At 38.3% G+C, this 22023-nt stretch overlaps 1 protein-coding gene across 1 annotated transcript in view; it reads left to right on the top strand.

Moving 5' to 3' along the window:
* The window catches only part of LOC104271652 (contactin-1-like), a gene marked incomplete at its 5' end in the record, with an annotated part of 46149 nt that overhangs the window by 12691 nt on the left and 11435 nt on the right, over positions 1–22023 (top strand). The window contains 5 exon segments of the mRNA XM_009866381.1: positions 882–1116; positions 4772–4875; positions 11155–11341; positions 12994–13106; positions 14231–14387. Of these exon segments, the coding sequence (XP_009864683.1) occupies positions 882–1116; positions 4772–4875; positions 11155–11341; positions 12994–13106; positions 14231–14387 (796 nt within the window).

Here is a 22023-nt window from a genome sequence, read left to right as displayed (position 1 = left end):
TTTCAGCTTTTGTTATGATTAATAAGCCCAGGTTGAATGAGACAGGTAGAGATGCAATCAAAGCTCTTCTGAGTCTTGTTTTGAAACTGGAACTGAGAAGGGGAGCCAGGAGTGGCAATCCTGTTCTTCCTTATTTTTCTTCATTTTTCTTTCCCTCTTCCATTTTGTCTTTCAAAGTTTTCAGTGGATCCTACAAACTGTTCAAGTACATTTACTGACTTACTGAGTGCAGCCGTTGGAGGGCAAGCTGCTTTCAACATTTTATTTAAGACCTTCCAGAATACAATTTTTAATGGCCAATTGTGGCTTTCTAAACTTTGTTCTGACTGAAAATCGTTCTGAGACTAGGGCCGCATCCAGGCTGCTTACTTTGGCACAGGACATATGATTCTGGTTTATTTTAGGCAGCTGCATGCAGTGATAGATTCAGAAAATAAGCTGTCGAAGGTGGACCGTGGTGTATGGAGGCCACCTTCCAGTTTTCGATGGAACTGAGCTACTGTTCTGCAGTTAAATATGCAGGAAAAAAGAACAGCAAGCAAGAGAAAACCTACTGGTTACTGAACTCGGTGGATGGTAAATCCTGTTGGATTCTGGGCCTTGCTCTTCTGGCTGGGAGTACAGTACATGAGAGAGATGACATTTTTAGAGACTTGAAATGTTTTAGTGGTAAGTGTGCTTCTACTGCAGACCTGCATAATGAAAGTCATGCATATTTAAATGGGGTGGAAGCAAACAGTAGAAATGAACCAAGAGAAAGTGGAACCTCAGTTTGGTGTTTTTACAATGCACATATCAATGCTTTCTTTATTATTTTTGTTTTTAAGATCCATCTGTACTGTTGGCTACAAAAATGAATGTTTTATCTTTTGCCTCTTTAGCCTTTGTCAAGAGAATACCACTATGGCAATAACTTTGGTTATATAGTGGCTTTCAAGCCATTTGGTGAGAAAGAATGGAGAAGAGTCACAGTTACTAATCCTGAAATTGGGCGGTATGTCCACAAAGATGAATCAATGCCACCTTCAACCCAGTACCAAGTAAAAGTGAAAGCTTTTAACAACAAAGGGGATGGACCATTCAGTCTCACTGCTGTTATTTATTCAGCACAAGATGGTGAGTAGAGGTACCAGATAAGTTCTACACTGAGGATCCAGATCAGAACAACAAATTTCAGTAGAGAGAACCTGGTCCTTGACACTGATTTGTATAGCAACATGTACCTTCAGCAAAGAGGGCGTATATTGCTCACGTGAAACACTTCCAGTTGTTCTGAATAAACAGCTTCAGACTTGCTTTCGGTGTGATGCAGAGCACTTGGTTTTGCTTGCTTTAAACGAGCCATACACAGAAGTATCCAAGATTCTTCACACAGCTTGTTAACAGATTTAAGAATTTAAAAAAATAAATTCTGCTATTCATACTGGTCGCTTAAAACATTTACATCATTATCCAGTAATGTCTCTCTGATCTTAATACATGTATTTGACATATGTGTAATTTTTTTTCTTCTTAACAAACCACACTAAAGGCTATTATTCCAGTAGATCAGTGCCAGAATTTAGTCCAAAATTATGAAGGAATGATAATTCAGTTGTATCTAGTTGTATTTCCAGCATGTTTAGAGTCTAATATAAATTATGACTGCCACATTATTTTTTTCTGATTTGGATATTAGAGCTATCAAGTGAATAATTTAATGAAAACTTCTTTGACATTTCACTAAAATATGTTTTCTTAATTCTTACTGGAGTTATTTCACATGCTGTGATCTTTAGGACTAAAGTTTAGATGACATTTCCAAACTTAAGAGGAGAAAGTACTAGAAGGGTTACCTTAAATCAGAAGAAATATATACAACGTCCTAATTGCAACATAACCACTCAAGCCTGTTTTTTTAAAAAATGCAGTTTACTAATTTCTGCCAGAAAACCAATTGCTTACATTTTTCTTTCCGTAAAGTAGAATCTCCTTTACATAGTCAACAGATCCAGACCAAAGAGCCAAGAGGAGGGATATGATAACAAGGCCACTTTCTCACACTTCCGACTCTGTTCTTTACTCTGTATATTTTATGGGAGATTTATGTTCATGATCCCCATTAGCACTAATGGGAACTTTGCACACAAATCGCCCACACACAGAGAAAAGATAAAATAGTCCTTTTGTTTCTTACAATAATTCAGGATTCAAGCTAGCAACACTTAGCTATCTGAAGAGGTTAATACTAATACTTTTTCTCAGAAAAGCGTACCTTAGGATATTATCTTCAACAGCTGGTGCAGCAATAGAGCGGTTGTTTTTGCAATTGTATAAATGAGTTAGTAAATAGCTGTGGTGTAATAAAAGCCATTATCTGCCATTTCACTATCCATCCTTTCTCAGAGACATTATCGACAGTTGACTGATAAGTTCCCACATGTTTCTGCTAGGGTCATACTAACCATGTCAGGGACAGCAGTGTGTTTGTATAGCTCTCTGAGTTCAGAGACATGGCAGAGCCTAGTAGCTCCAGAAGACAGGAGAAGCAAATGTGCAGTAGTGCCGGCCTCCAGATAAAGCAGTCACTTCAGTGGCTGCTGGTGTTCTAACATAGACTTCAGCAAAGTCCAGACACGTGATAGAAGTACTTTTGGTTAAACAATGCCAAATGCAGGCAGCAAAAGGAATGGAAGTTCAGTGACCTTACTTTTTTTTTTTTTATTTCAAGCACAAGAGTCACAAAAGCAGTAAGATTCATGGTATTCCAAACCTTACCAGCAGTACACAGAGCTCCAGTGCAGAGCAATGACCCTGACTACTGACTGTATCAAATCCAGGAGCTGCAGGGCAGATGAAAAGGAGTTTTTCCAGTAGGTATTATGGAGGTTATTCCAAAGAGCATTCTGCAGAGTTTTCTGCTGGCATCAGGACTTGTACAAAGTCACCTCTGTGCCTTGTAGATACTTACTGGCTCCCAGCCTTAATTTTGTATAGTTACGCTTAGAAGAAAATTGTGTGATGACCACTATCTTTTCAGTGAAGAGAATATATTGTGAGGCCCACTTGATTACTTCTGTTACTGATAGAATTACTGTGTTAGCAGGCTGTAGAAAAGCAGATGATGTCATCTTTCTGGCTCAGGAGAAACTGCAGTGTATTTATAGAACATAAATGTCAAATAGGCATAAATTATTTGGAGCTCATAAACAAGCATGAGCAGATGAAATGATTGTTTAGAGTATTGTATCAGCAAAACCTCTGGAAGTGGAACTTTTCATTATGAAACATTTTGACAAATTCTGTCATTGGTACAATGGAGAGGAGTGTGACAGTGATTTGGGGATAGATTGGACGAGCACACCTATTCCACCAGTACCTCTGAATCAGCAAGTGATACTACTGCCATCAGGCAACACAACTTCTCAAAGGTATTAGTGAGATTTCAAGGCAATATGGTCATACAGTATGCCATATGGATATGTATAAACAAACATACATACATAAATATATGTACACACATACAGCATTTCCACTAAGTTGTGTATGTTGTAATAGATCTATGTGTGTCTAGTTATAACTGTCAGACACTTTAGTGACTGGGGAATTTCTGTTTTCCCACATGTTTTAAGCCAAGTTCCATGTCTGACAACTACTAGTCATACCTGCCATTGCTAGTAGTGAGTAATGATTGCTAGTAATGAGTGCACAGGCCTCTTGCTTATCTAAATTACTGTCATTGTGAAAACAATTTTGCAACAATGTATCATTTTTTTAATTATACATTTGCATTATTAACAGTCACTGAAAGACAATTACAAAAGGTAACTTTGCATATAAGATTATTTTGTTACCTAGGATACTTTTCATGAGAGATATAACTGATTTTTTTCTTAGCAGTGGCTGTTTTGATGCATAGTTGACTGAATGCCCAGTTGGAAGATTAAGTATATGAAAGCTTTCCTCAGCTTGGGCTGCCATGCCCTGTCTGTTGCAACTTGTTTCAAAAGATTCGCGACAGAGAACTCTTCTTAGCTTGGAAAACTGTTCTTAGCTTGGAAAACTTTATCTTTTATAGACATTGCTAAGTTTATGCCTCTTTTAATTCCTTGCCCCACTTAAAATGCAAGCAATGGTGAAATTAAGTTTCTTATAATGAAGCTAGAAGTTAGTATTCTAAGCCTTGAATGAAAGCCTATCACATTATAATGGTCTGTATCCTACGTTGGCTGCTGTCCAGAACTAAAAGCACAAACAAAATCAACTGTATGATGGTAGAAGAGTGCTCTTGGATTATTTTATGCCTATGTTCAAATTTATAATGTGTCCCTGGCCAGCTCTGTATCTCATATCTGGTCTCATAAAAACTGTGTATCATTGTGTCTGAATGGCATACACGTGTGTATTTGTGTGTACCTACTTCAAAAAATCTGATGTATATTATCTGTGAGCTGCTGTCCAATTTAGTAAAAGATTGCTGGATGCTTCATTCTATTTATTAAGGCCTGGTTTTAATTTACACAAATTTCAACATGGAATCTGCTGAAGCGTACAAATACATAGTCTGAGCCAAGTAATAGGATCATTGCTTTGTTTTTATAGAGTCATTTCCAATACAGATCATCACTGAATTTAAAGTTTACTCAAGTAAAACCAAATTAAAGACTAACACACTTGGCTTCCTGATACCCAGAAAATAATATAAAATACTGAAGTGAGAAGAGCGCCTGTAAGCAAGTATAACAGTATCACTGAATAAGATTGGATGTTTAACATGTGCTTCATCTTCCAGCTCCAACTGAAGCACCTACAGAAGTGAGCATAAAAGTTTTGTCATCTTCTGAAATGTCTGTTTCTTGGCACCATGTTTCTGATAAATCTGTGGAAGGATATCAGGTGAGTCTAGAGGTGACACTCTATATCTGCTCATTGATTTAATTTCAGTAGTTAAATGCCAGAATAATTCCCGCTCTAGCATTGTATTTCTTAAGGCTCACTTCTCTTCAGTTTTGAGAATTTCACGTCCTGCAAAACAGATTATTTTTTGTACTATGTGCTTCATTAGTGAAATATTAACAAACGTATGTGTTCACTATTCAACTGAGAAATGCATCATTATTTCCTAAAAGAACCTCGTCTATGTTATGTAGTTGAATGCCTATACTTTCTCAAAACATGTTGAAATTTAAATAAGTTTTGGGTGTAATTGTCAACACAGATATGAAATTGTGGGCCACTAACTTGTGGCCCATTCATATTATCAGCAGTTATTAATGTAATTCACCCACCTATAGTAAGTGGGACTACATGACAAACGCCCAGAATCCAGTATAACAGAGACGATGCTACTGTGCAAGACAATGTTTTTCTCATGATTTCTGTGCTCCACATGAAAAAGAGCTTCAGGGTATGTTCACCTGGTCCAAAACTTACGTGGTGCTACTGCTCAAATTGTTCTTGTCCTTGCCCAAAGATCACAACAGCCACAGAGTGGGTGCAGCCAGAGGTGGCCACATAGCACTCCAGCAGGGAAGCCTTAATATCATCCACACACATGGATGCTGATGAACTCTGCAGTGTACAGCCGGCTTACTTTGGCTGCATTCCAAAACAGGGATTTGGGCCTTAGTTTGTTAGTGACTTGCCTTGTGATTTAAGTTGTCAGCTGCTTGATGGTAGCCTCTCTGTTCCAAAATCAGCACATACAAATGTGGAGCAACCTCACAGAATGTATTTTAATAGCTGAAATCTATGAATAAATGTTTTTTTAATTAGAAGTATTTGTTTATATGTTTCCTGATCTCTGATTTTGTCTCCATGAGATATATATGTAATACTTTAGGGATACCATAACAAGGTCATAGCAAAATTCTCAATGGAAACTAATACAATGCCACATATAAAACTTGATTCTACATAGTACACACATAATGTTTTAAAATTACAAGCAGAGGACACTGGAGTTTGAAATTAAGACACTGGCATCCTAATTTACTAAAACAGGCCGCCAATTTGGTGTTTGATTGGGACCGTGCAGCTAGAACAGGATAGACAAATCCATGGTCATGACGGGAGCTGGCTGGAATGCGTAGATGTGTGAGCTCCAGCGAGCCAACCATTTCACGGTGTTGCGCTCCCAGGCTGGACAGTCTGCATGGAAACTAGGCACAAAGCCTGAGCATCCTGAATAACCAGCACAGACACTTGGCCGGTGCACACTGGGGCACTCGTGGGGCTGCAGAGGGAGGGACAACAAGGAGCTCTGGGAGAGGTTGGGATTGTGGTCAGGATAGACTGTGACAGTGGGTGTTGAGAGTTGTAATAGGGAATGGAAGTAGAGAAGGGGTAAGGGTAAATGGGGAAAGAATATGGTGGGAGAACATTCCCATAGGCAACCCACTTCTGGTCATTTTTTGAATTTTACTTTATTTTACGTAAAGCCATCTGAGTTGGTGTTGGAAGACATCAGGGGAAGAAGGGAAGGGAGAGGTTTCAGCAGGGAAGAACAGGATGAGTGGAACAGTCTATAGAAAAAAAGGAAAAAAGTCCTAAGGAAACGTGGAGGATTTGGGGGATGAAAAGAGAATAACTGCTGTTATGAAGAAAGGTGAGAGATCCTGGGAATGGGTGATCTCTGCTGCACAGAATATAGATGTGTGGATTGTGGCCTTATTTTGATAGCTGGAGTGTAATTTCATCCATTCATTCCTAGAGAAATACTCCGCTTACACGAATCCAGTCTGAACTGGGTGGCTTGAATATATAAAGTGATCAGTGGCATTAGAATATGAATTTTGGGGTTTTCCTCGTTTTCTGAAGTAATCTAGTTATCATGACTGTGGAAGAATGTGTGGCTACACAATTACGAGACTGAGAGGCATGAATTACTGCCCTATGGAGCTCAGTGAGGTGTCAATTCTGAGATCTTTTTCTCTAAAGCAATCACCACCTCCATTCTAGTAGAAGGGAAAGCAGCAAAGGGCAAGCCTGTGCATTGAGGGCCAAAAGAAAGGTTTGTGCTACTGAAAACCAGATACCCCATCAGTCATCGTAGAATGGAATCATAGAATGGCCTAGGCTGGAAGGGACCTTAGAGATCATTTTAATCCAGCCTCCCTGTCGCCAGGGATGCCACCTCTCAACTACATCAGGCAACAGGAGCTGTAGCGTAGGGCACAAATAAAAGGCAGCTATTCTGAAAGGTGAAGAGTGCAGATAGCTTTTGTGAAGTTACAACAGAAGTTGTGGGAGAAGGAGCATTCATGTCTGGAGGGGTCTGTCTCTAGTGACATCCGAAAGTATTTATTTTTTAATTACTGCTCAGCTGTACCACAGGTTAGCAAAATCCCTTTTTCACTAGAACACTTTCTCAGTCTCATTTTGGTCTTCATTATTACCGGAAAATAGCGTAAATGACCTTTTAAATGATAGATTTTAAGAGGTGGGAGTACCCTGGGCAAAGTACTTGAAGGTATTTCACCTGTGACACAATGCTTTTCACACCAGGAGGAGTCAGATTTCCTTGACATTAATGCATACTGTGAGGATGACTGCCCTCATGGTGATGAGTGTGAGCTGATACATTTTGCCATTACAGAGGAGTATCCTCAGCTCACACTTAAAGACGAGATAAAGTATGAAAACTATTTCCATCCATATAGAGAATTTAAGATTTACGAGTTCTTACAATAGCCTGCTGAAAGCCACAGCTCTTCAGTGCCTGCAATACCAAAGACATTATCCATATTTCCTGCTGCTTCTATGCAGCATATATATTTTATTAAATCTAGCACTACTCCACTCTACTACATTGTCCCTTGTTTACTGAAATATGCTTATTAGCATTCTTTCTTAATACGAATGTATCTCTTTTATGTCTCTCCTATGTAAATCTTTCATGAATGTGAGAACTGTTGTTTCATGTCACAGAAACAACTTCTGATGTGTTTCAGTGTATTAAAATTTGAATACGGGAGAGGATCATGAAAGAGAGTGTTTTCCCTGATTACGGCACAGAGGACTGCACTAATTTAAGGTGGCTAAGGCATTCCTTCCCACAGTTGGATTCTGCAACAAACTCTAGAGCTGAGTTGAAATACCCTTCTGTGTCCTTTGGGGGTTCATTACCTATGGATTACCCTAACAAGGTAAATGCAGAGGACCAGGAAAAATGTAGACTGTCCAGGATTGTTATTCTAGCTCTTTAAGAAAAAGAGAATGCACTACTGAGAAAAGTGAGGAAAGGTGACATTGAAAAAATTGGGCATTTAGTTCTAGATACCACTTCCACAGAGGCCAGAGAGTGAAAGACATTTCCAAGTTACTTCAAGACACTTAAATTATTTAAATAGCGAGACAAGAAATACATAGATAGCATAGAGAAGACAGTACTTTTTCTTAGCTCTCAAGGGAGTTGTCTTCAATTTTTTTTTCCTTTTCCAAGAGTAGTTACAATGATCCGACTATGTAGATATGACTGTATATTAAATGAAGCAGTAAAGAAGAAGGTTCTAAGTGTGTGACACCCAGCTCACACACTGTAGTAGTTAAATCCACAACAGTGTAGCCAAGAACAATAATATTTGGAATTTAAAATTAATTTAATTTTTGAATTATATTACTTCTGTCTGAAATGTAATATGCTTTCAGTGAAGTAATTTACATTTTCATTCATTATTCTCACTTGTCTTGTTTGATGCTGTATATTACTTGTTATATTATGCCTTTAGCATCACTGTAGTGCAAATAAACAGTAGGATTGTACAAAGTTGCAAGTCAGAGGTATTCAAAGCCTGCCAGCATATGCCCTATGATTAACAAAAGCTTCATATAAAATGTGTTTGCCATCTTTAGGTAAGGCAGGTACTTAATTAACGTAATAGAACATACTAAAAATGAATTAGTTAGTCTTCAATGGTGGGTTAATATCAACAACAAAGCTACCATTGGGCCTGTCATAGTTAATAAACTTTTGGCCACCTAAAACTTCACAGGCATCCCTTGCTGCAGGCTAGAAACTTGTTTGAACTTATGGACAGAGATAGACATGACGTCCTCTAGCTCCTGATTATACAGACTCTCACACTCCAGTCAGCCATTTGTAGTTAACAGCTTATGATACACAGCTGATTGCATTCAGCAACCACAGCTTATCTACAACAGTTTGTTAATTACAATCGTATGAAAAAGAATCCTGACTTGAAGATTGTAATCAGGACTTCAGCTCAGCTGACTATGACAGCTTCAGATCCACGGCCCTTTGAAACCATTACTCAAGTGGAGGTTACCACCTTACTGGATGGATTGGGTGCACATTCCTCACTCATTTTGGGGCAAAGGCTGTTGACTCTGTAAAATAGTCCCCTCAATAACTGGAAATTTCATGACTGTGAATGTCTAAATTGCAGTAAACTGATGTTTAGGATGCTTAGTGGATTAAACTTCCAAAATGCTGTGCAGGACACGCATTTATGTAACTAAAAATTACCTGGGTTTGCGTGCTGAAAGGCAAATATCCATGCTATATTTAAAAAAACAGAGACACTTTTGGCCTGCAGATACAATCTGATTCTCTCTGCACCAGGGAGGAAGGAGAAAAGCTGTTAAGATATTGTCACATTTATAACAATTGGAGCACGAGTAACCAATACCTCTGGTGGGCAAGACTGAGCCATCAAACACTGAGAGGGGACTTTAGTATTTAAATGAGTGATATTGGCTGTTACTGTGTCTGAAGACATTTGAAGCAGATGAAGCAAAATCCTCTGCTGCACCTCTCCTCATTCTGCCACACTATATGCTCTGAGGTAAAAAGAAATATTTTTATTAAACATTTTAATTTAAACATGAACAAGAGAACATGAATTCTTGCCAAACAAGGGTTGTGCCCATGATTTGTAAAGACAACAGTGATATTAATACCTTGACAGACTATCTGCTCTTCTAACCTATTCCTTAAATGAAGTTTCCAAGGAAAACAAGTGTCAGCAGAACAGAAGATTAAAGCAGTTGCTATTTGAAAGATAAAATAACAGGATACATGACGTCACCAGTCAAATCTTACAAGACAAGATTCTTCTTAGAGGCTGAAATTACCAAAAACATTAATCTCTTCCTAAAAAAAAATTAAAAGGTCCTCATGTAGAATATCCAAAAGTCATTAAGAAGGCTGGCAGAAGCCAAGAAGTACTATTGAGAGTAAAAATACTCAAACTGAAAATGCACTGGGCACAGCTTTCCACTCTTTGAGGTTAAGGCCGTAATTTAGTCTTAGGCGAATTGTTATAAAGCAGACAAAACCAAGAGAGTGACAGTGTCTTACCCTCATTTGCATCTCACAAGGCCATGCAGAATAGGACCTTGTGTATGTGACAGACCCTGTGGAATGGCATCACTCTATTGGAATTACTGTTTTTTGAACTGGTGCTTTCTAATGCATATTGAATTAAGTAGAATGAAACAATTTCTTGCAGGGGGAAGAAAAACCCTCAAAGCATTTCTGTGTACAGTTAATTGACTTTTGATTTTAAGATGTTACAAGCTTATATTGATGCTTTTCCCATAGTTTACATATTTTCAGGTTGTTTCTCATCTACTTTGACAAATGTCATATAGTACTATGAAATGTGATTGAATTTAGCCAGAGCAGTTTAGAAAATGGTTAGGTACACATATCTAGGCCTGCACATACAGATAATATGCCTGAATACTTTTCATTCCTTAGATAGAAATACAAAAGAATTAATTTGTAAGAAATTTTAAAGAAGCTATTATGAAAATATTAGTAAAGTTTAGTCTACACTGTAATGTAGGAAAACAATATTAAAATGCAGAGTAAAAAGCTCAAACAAAACAGCAAGAAGAAAATAGTCTTGTTCTCTGAAGGCTTTATCCATCTCAGAGACTTCTAATGACTTAGCTGAGAACAAGTTAAACCATTGTGAGAAAAGGTTTCATAATAAAATCTGAACTTGTTTCTACTTCTTTATGTCTCTATACAGCTTCGTTAAAATCACAGCCTGTAGAAAGAATTCCATGCTGTTGCTGTTAGATTTCTTTTAGCTTGCTTATTTCCCAGAGTGTGTTGTACAGAAATACCCATCTCACATAATTTTTTATAAGCTTTCTGTATGACTAAATATGTTGTATTTTATCCTTCGATTTGCTTGCTTTCAGATTCGTTACTGGGCTGCTCATGATAAAGAAGCAGCTGCACAGCGGGTACAAGTGAGCAATCAAGAATATTCAACCAGACTGGAAAACCTGAAGCCTAATACTCGCTACCATGTAGATGTTTCTGCGTTCAATAGTGCAGGCTATGGACCTCCCAGTTCAACCATCGATGTTATTACCAGGAAAGCACGTAAGTAAATAGAGCTTTGAGTTAAGTATAATGTCAGGCACTTCATTAGTGCATGTTGCGTCATGTCCATCATGTTTTCAAACATTGCTTCTCATTCATATACCCAATGTTGTCCCTTTATGTGGTATTGGTTCTTGGAAAATTTCTACTAAGGCTTTCCTTCTTCTCTTTTGTTGCCATATACAGCATGGATATCTTACAAAAGGCAGTAAGGGGACTCAGATTATAGGCTCATAAGAGGGTCAGCTACAAGCTCAGATCAGGGCGCTCAGGGCTTTATCCAGGATCTTGAGAACCTCCAAGGACAGAGACTGCACAACCTGTTCCACTGCCTGACTTTTTCTGAGCATCAAGTCTGAGCCTCTTTTAATCAAATTTGTGCCTTTTGTCACTTGTCCGTCTGCCTTACTACTTTGAAGAGCCTGGATCCTTCTTCTTGATAATCTCCCTCTAAGAACAGATGAGGGACCCTTAGGTGCCCTCCGAAGCAGTCTCTTCCCCAGGGTGAACAAGCCCAACTGTCTCACCCTCCCTTGAGAGGGCAAGTGGTCGAGCTCTCCACCCTGGGCTGAGCTCACTCCAGATTGCCAATGTCTTTCGAGTAATGGGGGACATAAAGCTGGACACGATGTTAAAATAATCATAGAATCATAGAATTGTCAGGGTTGGAAGGGACCTTAAAGGTCGTCTAGTTTCAACCTCCCCGCCATGGGCAGGGACATCCCCCACTAGATCAGGCTGCTCAGAGCCCCATCCAGCCTGGCCTTCAAAACTTCCAGGAATGGGGCTTCCACCACCTCTCTGGGCAACCTGTGCCAGTGTTTCAGCACCCTCGTGGTGAAGAACAGCTGTACGATTTCTGTTTAACCAATAGCAAGAAGGATTGTATTCTGACAATTAAAATGTGACCAATTAGCATTTTCATTACCAGTAGAGGAAGCCAGGATCAGGCAGCCTTGAAAAATGATGTGAATCACACCTTTGAATTTTCCTGCCATAATAGGTTTCTGAATATAGCTCCTGACTTAATGATGATAACTATAGGCTGAGCAATGTTCAGTTAAGAAATACCTCTTGTGTGTTTAAAACTCACTTATATGGGCTAAAAATTTGTACAATTAATTTGAGAATTTCTGTCAGCAAGTATTACATTATACAACTTGTACCTGCGTGATTCGTTTGTGTTGAGTAAGAGTCCATCTTACAGTCTTATTGTGTGAAATATAATAAATGGCTTCTGCAGCGGGATGCTCCCATTTCTGCTGACTTAAATGCTGTAGAAATGCCTTTAAATGGTTAATAAAATATTTAATCTCAATAAATAAGTATGACTTTAAGCTACATTTCTGGGAGATTCTGAACATAGTTGCATGCCAGCAAACAGACATGGTCAGCTGCACAGTAAAGGGTAATGTTGGCCACTTCTATTCTGGCAACACAGAAACATGAACCCACAAAGCAGCCACTGAACAAGCCATCCAAAATTGCCTGGCCGGAGCTGTAGCAGTTCATTCCAGGAAGGAGATTCTCCTTTAATTATATAAAGATCAGCCTAATTTACCTTTTTGCATTTTTACATGTCTTAATAAAAATGCCATGGAACATTTATGAAATCTCATCTGTGTACACATTATACATATGTTGCTTTTCAGCTCCAAGCCAACGTCCGAGAATTATCAGTTCTGTAAGATCTGGTTCAAGGTACATCATCACCTGGGATCACGTGAAGGCAATGTCAAATGAGTCTGCAGTTGAAGGATACAAAGTATGATCTATGAAAATATTTTTTTTCTTTGTGTATGCTACATGAAGTGCGTTTTATAGGCAGTGTTGAATTTTTGTCCTTAATCAGACTTAAACATAGTCACACGCTAAAGATGAAAGTATCAAGCTCAGTGACGACAGACATTCAAGAGGCTTAGGGCAAAGCCATTGGGCTTAGTTAAGGTGATGAAAAAGCATTGGGGCACTGAAATTCATTTGGGTGGTATTATGGGGAAATTTAGATCAGTGACCGCAGCAACCTGATTTCCCATTTGGTTGCATTTATTGTCTGTTGGCTAAGAATAATGCTTCAGAAAATTGTACAGTTCAGTAGTTTTTTCTTATACCAATATGCTTTCATTTCCCATCTCTGTGGGAGCTACAGTTCCTGGAACAAGAGTTCTTTAAAGTCTGGGAAGGCAGAGGAAGGGAAGGGACATTTAACCTCATTAGATGCAATTACTCTGTTAACTAGAGCAAGTGTATGAACTAACTATAGCGCATATAGAAAGCTTCAAAAATTAATTCCTGTTTAACTTTGCTGCTTGCTTGGCAGTAAGAAAATTAGTATCGTGTTCTACATGTACAAATTTTGCTTGAGGAGTTGAACTGCTTCCTGGGAATCACTGACAGTGTTTCACAGAGATGATTCCAGAAAGGGTGGGGATATTTTCTAAAGGTCCCACAAGACATAAACCATCACATTTGCAGTAGTTTAACATAATTGAGAGTTAATAATAAAATTAATAATTGTTTAATTTCTGAAAATAGTAATAAATTTTATGTCAGAAAACCCGTCTGAGTTCTCAGATCTTTTTTTATGCTCTTTACCATCCTGTATTATTATCCTCTATCATCTAATTGCTTATTTTGAATGTAAGGGCTGAAATTATTTTTTGAAAAATGGCATAATTTTGTAACTGACGAAACAATGAGGAAACATCCTGTCTAGATTCACCCTACATAAAAATAGAAAAAGTAGTATCAGCCACTACATTTTGCTATATAAAGGCTTCATATATAAATAAAAACCTAATGATTTTTCATTGACACACTGTACATATGTAACTGTGTTTTCATAGAAATGTAGCATTTCAGTAACTATACTTACTATGACTTTCCTAGGTACTTTATAGACCAGATGGACAACATGAAGGCAAGTTGTTTTCAACTGGAAAGCACACAATAGAGGTCCCAGTCCCCAGTGATGGTGAATATGTTGTTGAGGTCCGAGCACACAGTGAAGGAGGAGATGGAGAAGTAGCTCAAATAAAAATTTCAGGTGAGCACATAACTTTCCTTTGTTTTTCCCACACTCCTTGGAAAAATACCTTGGACTAAATATTTTCCTCCTGCACACTATCCAGAAGTGGGCACACCGTTCTCATCCGAAATTTGAGAGGTAGCTCTTCAGCAGTGACTTCACTGAGAATTAGAGTTTATCTTAAAATATTTCTGAAGACTTACACTGCACACAGGACGCTTCAGCAGCATCCAGCTAAATCCTGGAAGCACTGCCAATCTTCCAAATATCAGACTGTTTCTACTGGTGTCCCCCATTAAGCTGCCACTTCTCATGTCCTACAAGCATAAGTGCATAGTGCACCTGCCTCAGGCTCAAGACATCAGCAGTAACCTATAGTTCCTGTTGCCTCTGTATCTCATGCCTTTGCCATCTACCACTAAGGGGAAAGTAACTAAGAAAAGTGAGTGGTCCACGGTGATCCACAGACCAATTGCTAGAGAAGTTTCATTTTTCAGGGAAGAGGAGAGCTGTGACACAACGAGATAAATAATCAGTGAGAGATGCACCATGCTCAGCTTTTGAGTGGTCTGGGTGATTGGTAAGGAGGGAAAGGAAGCATGGCTCAGACTGATTGAACTTGTGCTCAGTGTTGACTCTCAATATGCACTCAAGCATGAACTGCACATCTCTTTCCTGTTGGTTTTGTAATTTAAGTAGTGCTTTAGCACACAGTGTATGAAGTAGAACATAATCAATAAGCATCAAGAACTTGTATAGTGTCTTTGCAACATTGTGATTTACACACTTGCATTGTATTCTTTTCTTTATAATTAAAGAATGTACTTGGGGAATAGTAAGGATTAAACAACTGTATTCTTCTCACACAGTCAGTGCAACTGTTACTGCCTACGCTGTATTATCTGTGTACTGTGAGAGAAGCTTCCCTTTCCTAAAGGAGTGGACCTCCAATATGCTGGTTTTCAATAACGTGTACAGTTTCTATCACCTAGTATGAATTCATATATATCACTTTTTTTTGTGTGTGTGTGACACATCTATTCCACTCTTGATCAAGTGGAATCTGGAGGTGGAGAATCCATTTGCCAGATACTTTGTTCTCATGATTAGTCACCTGTACTGCTGACATTTTTTTTGCCTATTTTTTATCTATATCTGAGTTTGGGGTCTGGCCATTGTTTTGCTTTATAGCTTTTGTCTAAAGAGTCTTTCTGTGCCGACATCTTCTCCACATTAAGAAATGTATATATATATCAGTCAAGTGACTGATCAAATGCTAAACAGACTGAGCAACTTGAATTTCTCCATGACAACATTTTTTCAGGTCTTAAATGATTTCAACAGCTCTTCTTTTCACCTCTGTAACTTCTGAGAATTGCTTTAGGACTGTAGACGCTTCAACTATATACACTGTTTAAACTCAGCTGTCTGTGGAGATTGTATTGCCTCCCTAAACTTATTACTCCCAGAATTAGCCTTTAATTGGCCATTTATTTCCTCACACTGGGCTATAAAATGTTCATCTTGTTTGTCCAACACCAGCTCTAAATCCTTCCTGGAATCCTTGTTTTCCAGAATATTCCATCCTGCATGTCTCTTTTTCCCTTGGTGTGTAATTTTGCATATGGCTATTGCAAAGCACAGTTGGTTTGAATGGCTGAAGTTCCCATCCTGTCTCGATTTCTGTGTGAATGTGTTGTTGTCATCACTGTCTGCTATTTTGCAATTTTGATTCCTGTACGCAGTTCCTTAGGTGTTTACTTCTGGTTTTGATGAAAATTACTGGATTGTGTTTGTTCTACTACTGTTCACTGTGGAATTACACTAGAAATCCAATGACCATCCTTCACCTCTAGGAGAATTAGCACCCTGCAAAAGCTAATGTGTAGCTTTGCATTGCTTTGCCTTCCACACTACAGACAAGGTTTCAGCCACAATTTCTACCAAATGCCAGCTAGACAGAGTGAGTGTGCCTCAAGCAGCATTCCCTGGACTCAATTTAAGAAAAGAGATTGAAAAGGAGGCAAAAGGCAGCATAATTTCCTTGGAGTACACAGTATACAGATATTTCAAGAATTTCAGGTTATTTCTGCTTTTTTTGCCAAAGAAGCTCAATTTTAGCACCTACACATGGCAAATTCTGTCTGCTGATTTTTAGACTTAAGAAAATTTTCCAGTGGTACGACAGGGTTTAAAATAGTTGTCAAAAAAAGGGTGATAGAATGCTGAGAAGCCTTTAAGTAATGATGATTTTTCTTGGATATTTGCAAAGAGAACATCTAGTTTTGTATAATATGTGTTCTGGTGGTTGACTGGCCGAAACAGATGTGAAAAATAATTAAAACAAAAGTTAAGGCCTCTTATCAAATGCAGCGAGGACCATTGAACTGCTTGACCTTTAAGCATCTGATTCCAGAGTTTGCAAACCAAATTGATTTCCTGCAGAAGTGAATGGGGAGAATTAAGCAACTAGGACAGGCATTCAGAATAGCCTGGGTGCTAACCAGGAATGACCAGATCTTAAGCAAATTGGAAAGCTGCACCAAAGAGAGAGGAATGTCTACAAAACCTGTATGTGTCTTCCAGATTGGTGTTTTCCTGCTGTTCTCTGGGTATCAAATCCAAAATAATCTACATGATAGATCTGAGTTAGGTGTCTAAGCGCCCATAATAATCAGTTGTCATCTAGAGTGTAATTCAAAACCTTGAACAAAGCCTGCAGTGTTTGAGATGATCCAGATTACCAGGGAAGTTTACACAACTGTGGCAGGCATGATGTGATCTACAGGGGCCCTGAGATCTAGATCAGCAACAGGAGGCCGGATAGGACACCGGAAGAAACCTTTTGGCCTATATTTCAGGTGAATGAGTTGCAGCCTTTTGCAAACCAAAACCCATTGCCTTGATCTGTGTAGCTGCTGTTGCTGTGCTAGGGTACCGTGTTGTCAGCCTGTTGTAGATGTACTCTGAGCAGTTCATAGGATTTGCTGAATTAGGTCTGAATTATGTTTAAGTACAAGAACATCTAGTTCAGGAACCCAAACTGGCCTAGGGTAAATATTAAAAATACAGCACATTTTAACTAACAAAATTATGTTTGAAAGTCAAATGTAAGAGAAACTAGAAATATATGTTATTTTTAGCTCAACCCTTTGTCTAAGGGAGAAACTTTATGTTGTCCTCTGCCTCACAGAAAGCCTGGTCACATGCTGAAAAAAGAGGCAAACATCCTGACGCAACTTTGATCTCATAAAACCAGTCATCTTCCTACAGGATACACTGTTTTAATTGAACGTGATCTAAAGGAAGTTTACCAAACATGGCCCTCTCACATGCATTTCTTTTTAGTCAACATCTTGAAATTTAAGTGCTGATCATGAAATCACTCACTGTATGTGTGCTGAGCAGCATTTCAGCATACAGCTGTAATCAGTATAAAATACAGTCATGAACTACTGTACTTTATTGGCCAGTGCCTGTTTTACAATTAAGGGTTTGGAAATATTTTTCAAGCCCTTTATAGTAAATTCATGATCAACACAATCTGAAATTCATTCCTGAGATACCACAACCAGCTGAAGGTTGGAACTACTTGTTTAACCAAAGGAGTCAGTTTCAATGGCTAATAATAGGCTTATCTGTTTTCTTTGAAATGTATTAAAGGCTGAGATTTATTTTTTTTTGTCTCTTGCATGCTTTTAGGATTGCAGTGCTTTGTTGTAATGCTAATATTAATGTAATCAAATCAATCTTGCAATCAGTAGGAACTAAAACCATATGCTGCTTGTTTCTTTTCTCGCTTCACTTGTGTAACTACACTGGCCTCAGTGCAATTATTTTGTGCCAGAATAAGAAAAAATAGAATCAAGCTGTCAAATTTTAAAATTTCATATGGGGTGAGGGAAAGGGGAGAATAACTTCTGATTTGGGAAAATATTGGGAAAAAAGGAAGATACCATGCACCTTCACCTTCAGGTATTAAATCAGGTTAATGTCTCAGTTTAAGCAGTGTCATGGACAAAGAATAATTTGTGTATTGTGCATGATTATAGCAAGAGAACAAAGTTAAAGCTTGTCTGTGTTCACTGCACACACATATATATATGCATGTGAATTCCATTTGCCAGAGGCTTGTTTTAGGATCCTGAAAAAGTATTTACTTTGAAGCACAGTTTTTCAAAGGAAAATGCAAAATTTGTGCACATAGTGACTCATACAAACATTTTAATTATTTTAGTTTCTTTTTATTAGTATTATTTGAAGGGGCATTAATATTTATTGGACATGTAATTATGAAGTAAATCAGGTGATCATTCACTTTTCATGTGGTATAATCAAAATCTTTTGATTATTTGAGAATGTCCGTCTGTTACGAAGATGGCTGTAGTAATAAGAAAAGAGGAGAGCACAGGTAAAAGTCATAAGGAATGCTGTTGAAAACAGCATCTTCCAATTCACATGACAGTCCTCTGTTACTGATCTTGGAACTTATTATTCATCTGTGACAAGAATGTAGAAGAAAGTTCCTACTAAGTTAAAAATACATTTCCAGGAGGATTGTGCTCTAAAAGAACATTAATTTTCACATTGCATTTGCTGTTGTCTTGTGGCTTGAAAATTAAGTAGAAAATACTCAGAATGCCCTGTAACCTGATACATAAATCTGCCAAACCAACATATTTGCTTCTCTGATATTTCTCTTGATTTTCCTTCATCATCACAGTTCTAATTTGTTGGTATTGCCTCCTTCCAAGCCTTACTTTGACAACTGAGATTTGAGAATCCAATGCATTACAATGTATTCATTGCTAGAACAAGCATTTTCTTGAAAAGCCATATTCTCCTTAATTTCAGTTTCTTCTCTTTTTCGTTCAAACTCCACAGCAGGACAGACTGGAGAAGCATTTTTATATCTAGTTACATTTTCTTAGCCTACATTATCCTATGATAATCCCAGTTTTTGTCATGTACGTTTATTTAGATGAGAAAGCCTGGTTACACACAGTGTGAATACAACAAAATTTCATTTTTAGAGATAAGGCTCATAACTAAGCTGGGCTGTGGCATTGAAAGGCTTTATAGCTAGAAATTGGATGTGTGTTTACATGGATTTAGAACACAGCAGAAGTTTAGGAGCAGGTTTTGTGTGATAATGTGCTCCTGACAAGACAAGAATCCATAGCAGCTATACATCAGAAAAGATAAAAAGCGGCCACTGTCTTGAAAAGAACCGTGTAACCTCCTCCTGCATTCATCTTCAGTCCGAGTCGCCTCGCGCGTGTCTGTATGAGCTGGGGAGCTGCCTGTAGAATCCCCTCTGATGGCTGTTGTACGGTCACCTGAAGGCATGAGAACTCTGCACTGCCTTTCAGCATGAGCAAAAAATAAATCCGTGGCAACTTCATACACCTTATGACGTGTTTTAACTCGTTGCATGTTGGAGATATTGCTGACTATCCTGAATGCTATACGAAGGTGTGGCTGCCATGGAAAACATATTCTTCTGGGATCTCAGAAAGTAAAGATACTGAAGAAAGTTGCTGTAAAAGAATAGAGAAAATCAGTGAGGTGAACACAGCTGCGGGGTGAATTCTGGGTGAGGCGTGTGAGAAAGGCAAGGAGTCTTCAGCTAGAGTAAGGATGGCTTGTAAGGTACTTGTGAACAGTAGGGAGAGATAAATAGGAAAAGATTATTCACTTCATATTATGAGAATGACGACACTTGGTAAAATTAGCAGAGAGCAAATTAAAAACTGTCAAAGTAATATTCTTTTTGCATGGCACAAAATTAAGTTATGGAACGCCTGTAACAAGATGTGCAGGCCAGAGTTACAAATAGCAACTTGGTCTATCAGCCCTTATTTAACACTCTGTCCTGTATTCAGCCATTGCCTCAGGAGCTACTGAACAGGAGCTACGAAGTTGCTAAGGAGCTATGAAAGAACATAAGAGGAAGGTGGTATTCTGCATGCCATGACTTTTTTTTCTTTTCACTACACCACAGACCACTGATGGGGTTAGTGTCCCGAGCTAGATGGGCCTTTGGTCAGTCTCACTAAAGCTGACCATATACTCCCAGCTTCAGGAAAGTGTACTATGAAGTGCCTGAGTAGTATTTAATTGATGGGCAAAGGAGAGGGAATGGCCTCAAGTTGTGCCAAGGGAGGTTTAAATTAGATATTAGGAAGAATTTCCTTACTAAATGGATTATCAGGCATTGGAACAGGTTGCCCAGGGCAGTGGTGGAGTCCCTGTCCCTGGAGGTATTTAAAAGTCATGTAGACACAGTGCTTAGGGATAGGGTTTAGTCAAGGACTTGTCCATATTAGGTTAAAGGTTGGACTCAATGGTCTTAAAGGTCTTTTCCAATCTTGGCAATTCTGTGATTTTGTGATTCTTCCTTCTAAACCCTTAAATACTTTCTTTACTATTTTCAGCAGTTTGGATGTTACTCACCAAACAATGACTGACCTTTAAAATCTTTGAGGAGAAGAAGAAAAATAAAATTTGGTTCACTGTGCAGTCAGGAATACCTTTTTTAAAAATTCAGCAAGCTTTTGATTGCTACTCTTTCGGTAGGACCATCAATTCATTAAAGAATTAAAGGTCTGACATTCAGATTCAGTTTGGCTGAACTATACTCTGTGTTAATTTAGCCAGTCGTTGAGATATATCATATAGGTACTTTGAGTTTTATTGTAACAACACAGGAACACTATACTCCTCCCCTTTTATGAAACAAAATGCTTGGTATTTTATATTCATTGTACTTTACCATTAGAAGATGATGGAAAACATCCAAAAGATTGTTATTTAGCCCTCTTACTTTTAAATGTAGCAACGTAGCAAAAAAAAAGAATATCACAGAAAAAAGTCACAGAGCCCATAGAAAGAATGCCAAGGTTAGTATTTTGCTTTAATAATGTAATCCCTTTGATGCATAATGATTTCATTTAATACAAATGCATATTCTACTTTCGCCTCTTAGTAGGCCATTTAACTACTGAACTACATTTATACAGTATTTTTAATTGCTTTGAGAAATCAAAGCCAGCCAAGTATTTTTAGAGTGATTTAAAGTAATCTTTGGAAGTCTCATCTCATTAATTTTTTTCGCCTTAATAATCTAGATGGGATTGCAGACAGGATCACGGGGTGAAGGAATGAAGACAGGAATCCTTTCTAGTCATGGCCATTTTTGCATGTTTTAATTTTCAGTAGCAAAATGTGGAACTGCCTTATTCAAATCCTTGTGGTATTTTTCAGTTCAGCAGTTAGCAATTTATCTTACTTTTTATGAGTGCCTTGGACTGGTAGCATACTAACACGCCTCAGTTCTGTGCACTTAACTAGCCAGTCTCCTTTTCTTCTTAGTGAGGAGAGTGATTCAGAAGACCAAGCTTAGCTGTCTGCTGTAACACACCTTTTGATGAAACCTCTCTCTTAAGAGGACAAACCCTGATTCTCTGACAAAGGCAGCAGTGAGAGTTTTCCAGTTATTCCAGTAGCAAAGTCCAAGGGAATTCAGAAACACTCTGTAGTAGTAAGGACGGTGCACAGCTCTTTAGTTTAGTATTAAGGAAGTATCACAGTGTCTAGTTCCTTTCATAAACATCAAGATTTAGTGTGGTGGACGGGGATGACCTAACAGAAG

Source organism: Apaloderma vittatum, unplaced genomic scaffold, assembly GCF_000703405.1.
Source record: "Apaloderma vittatum isolate BGI_N311 unplaced genomic scaffold, ASM70340v1 scaffold30843, whole genome shotgun sequence".
NCBI lineage: Eukaryota > Metazoa > Chordata > Aves > Trogoniformes > Trogonidae > Apaloderma > Apaloderma vittatum.
This window is presented reverse-complemented; position numbering and strand designations above follow the sequence as displayed.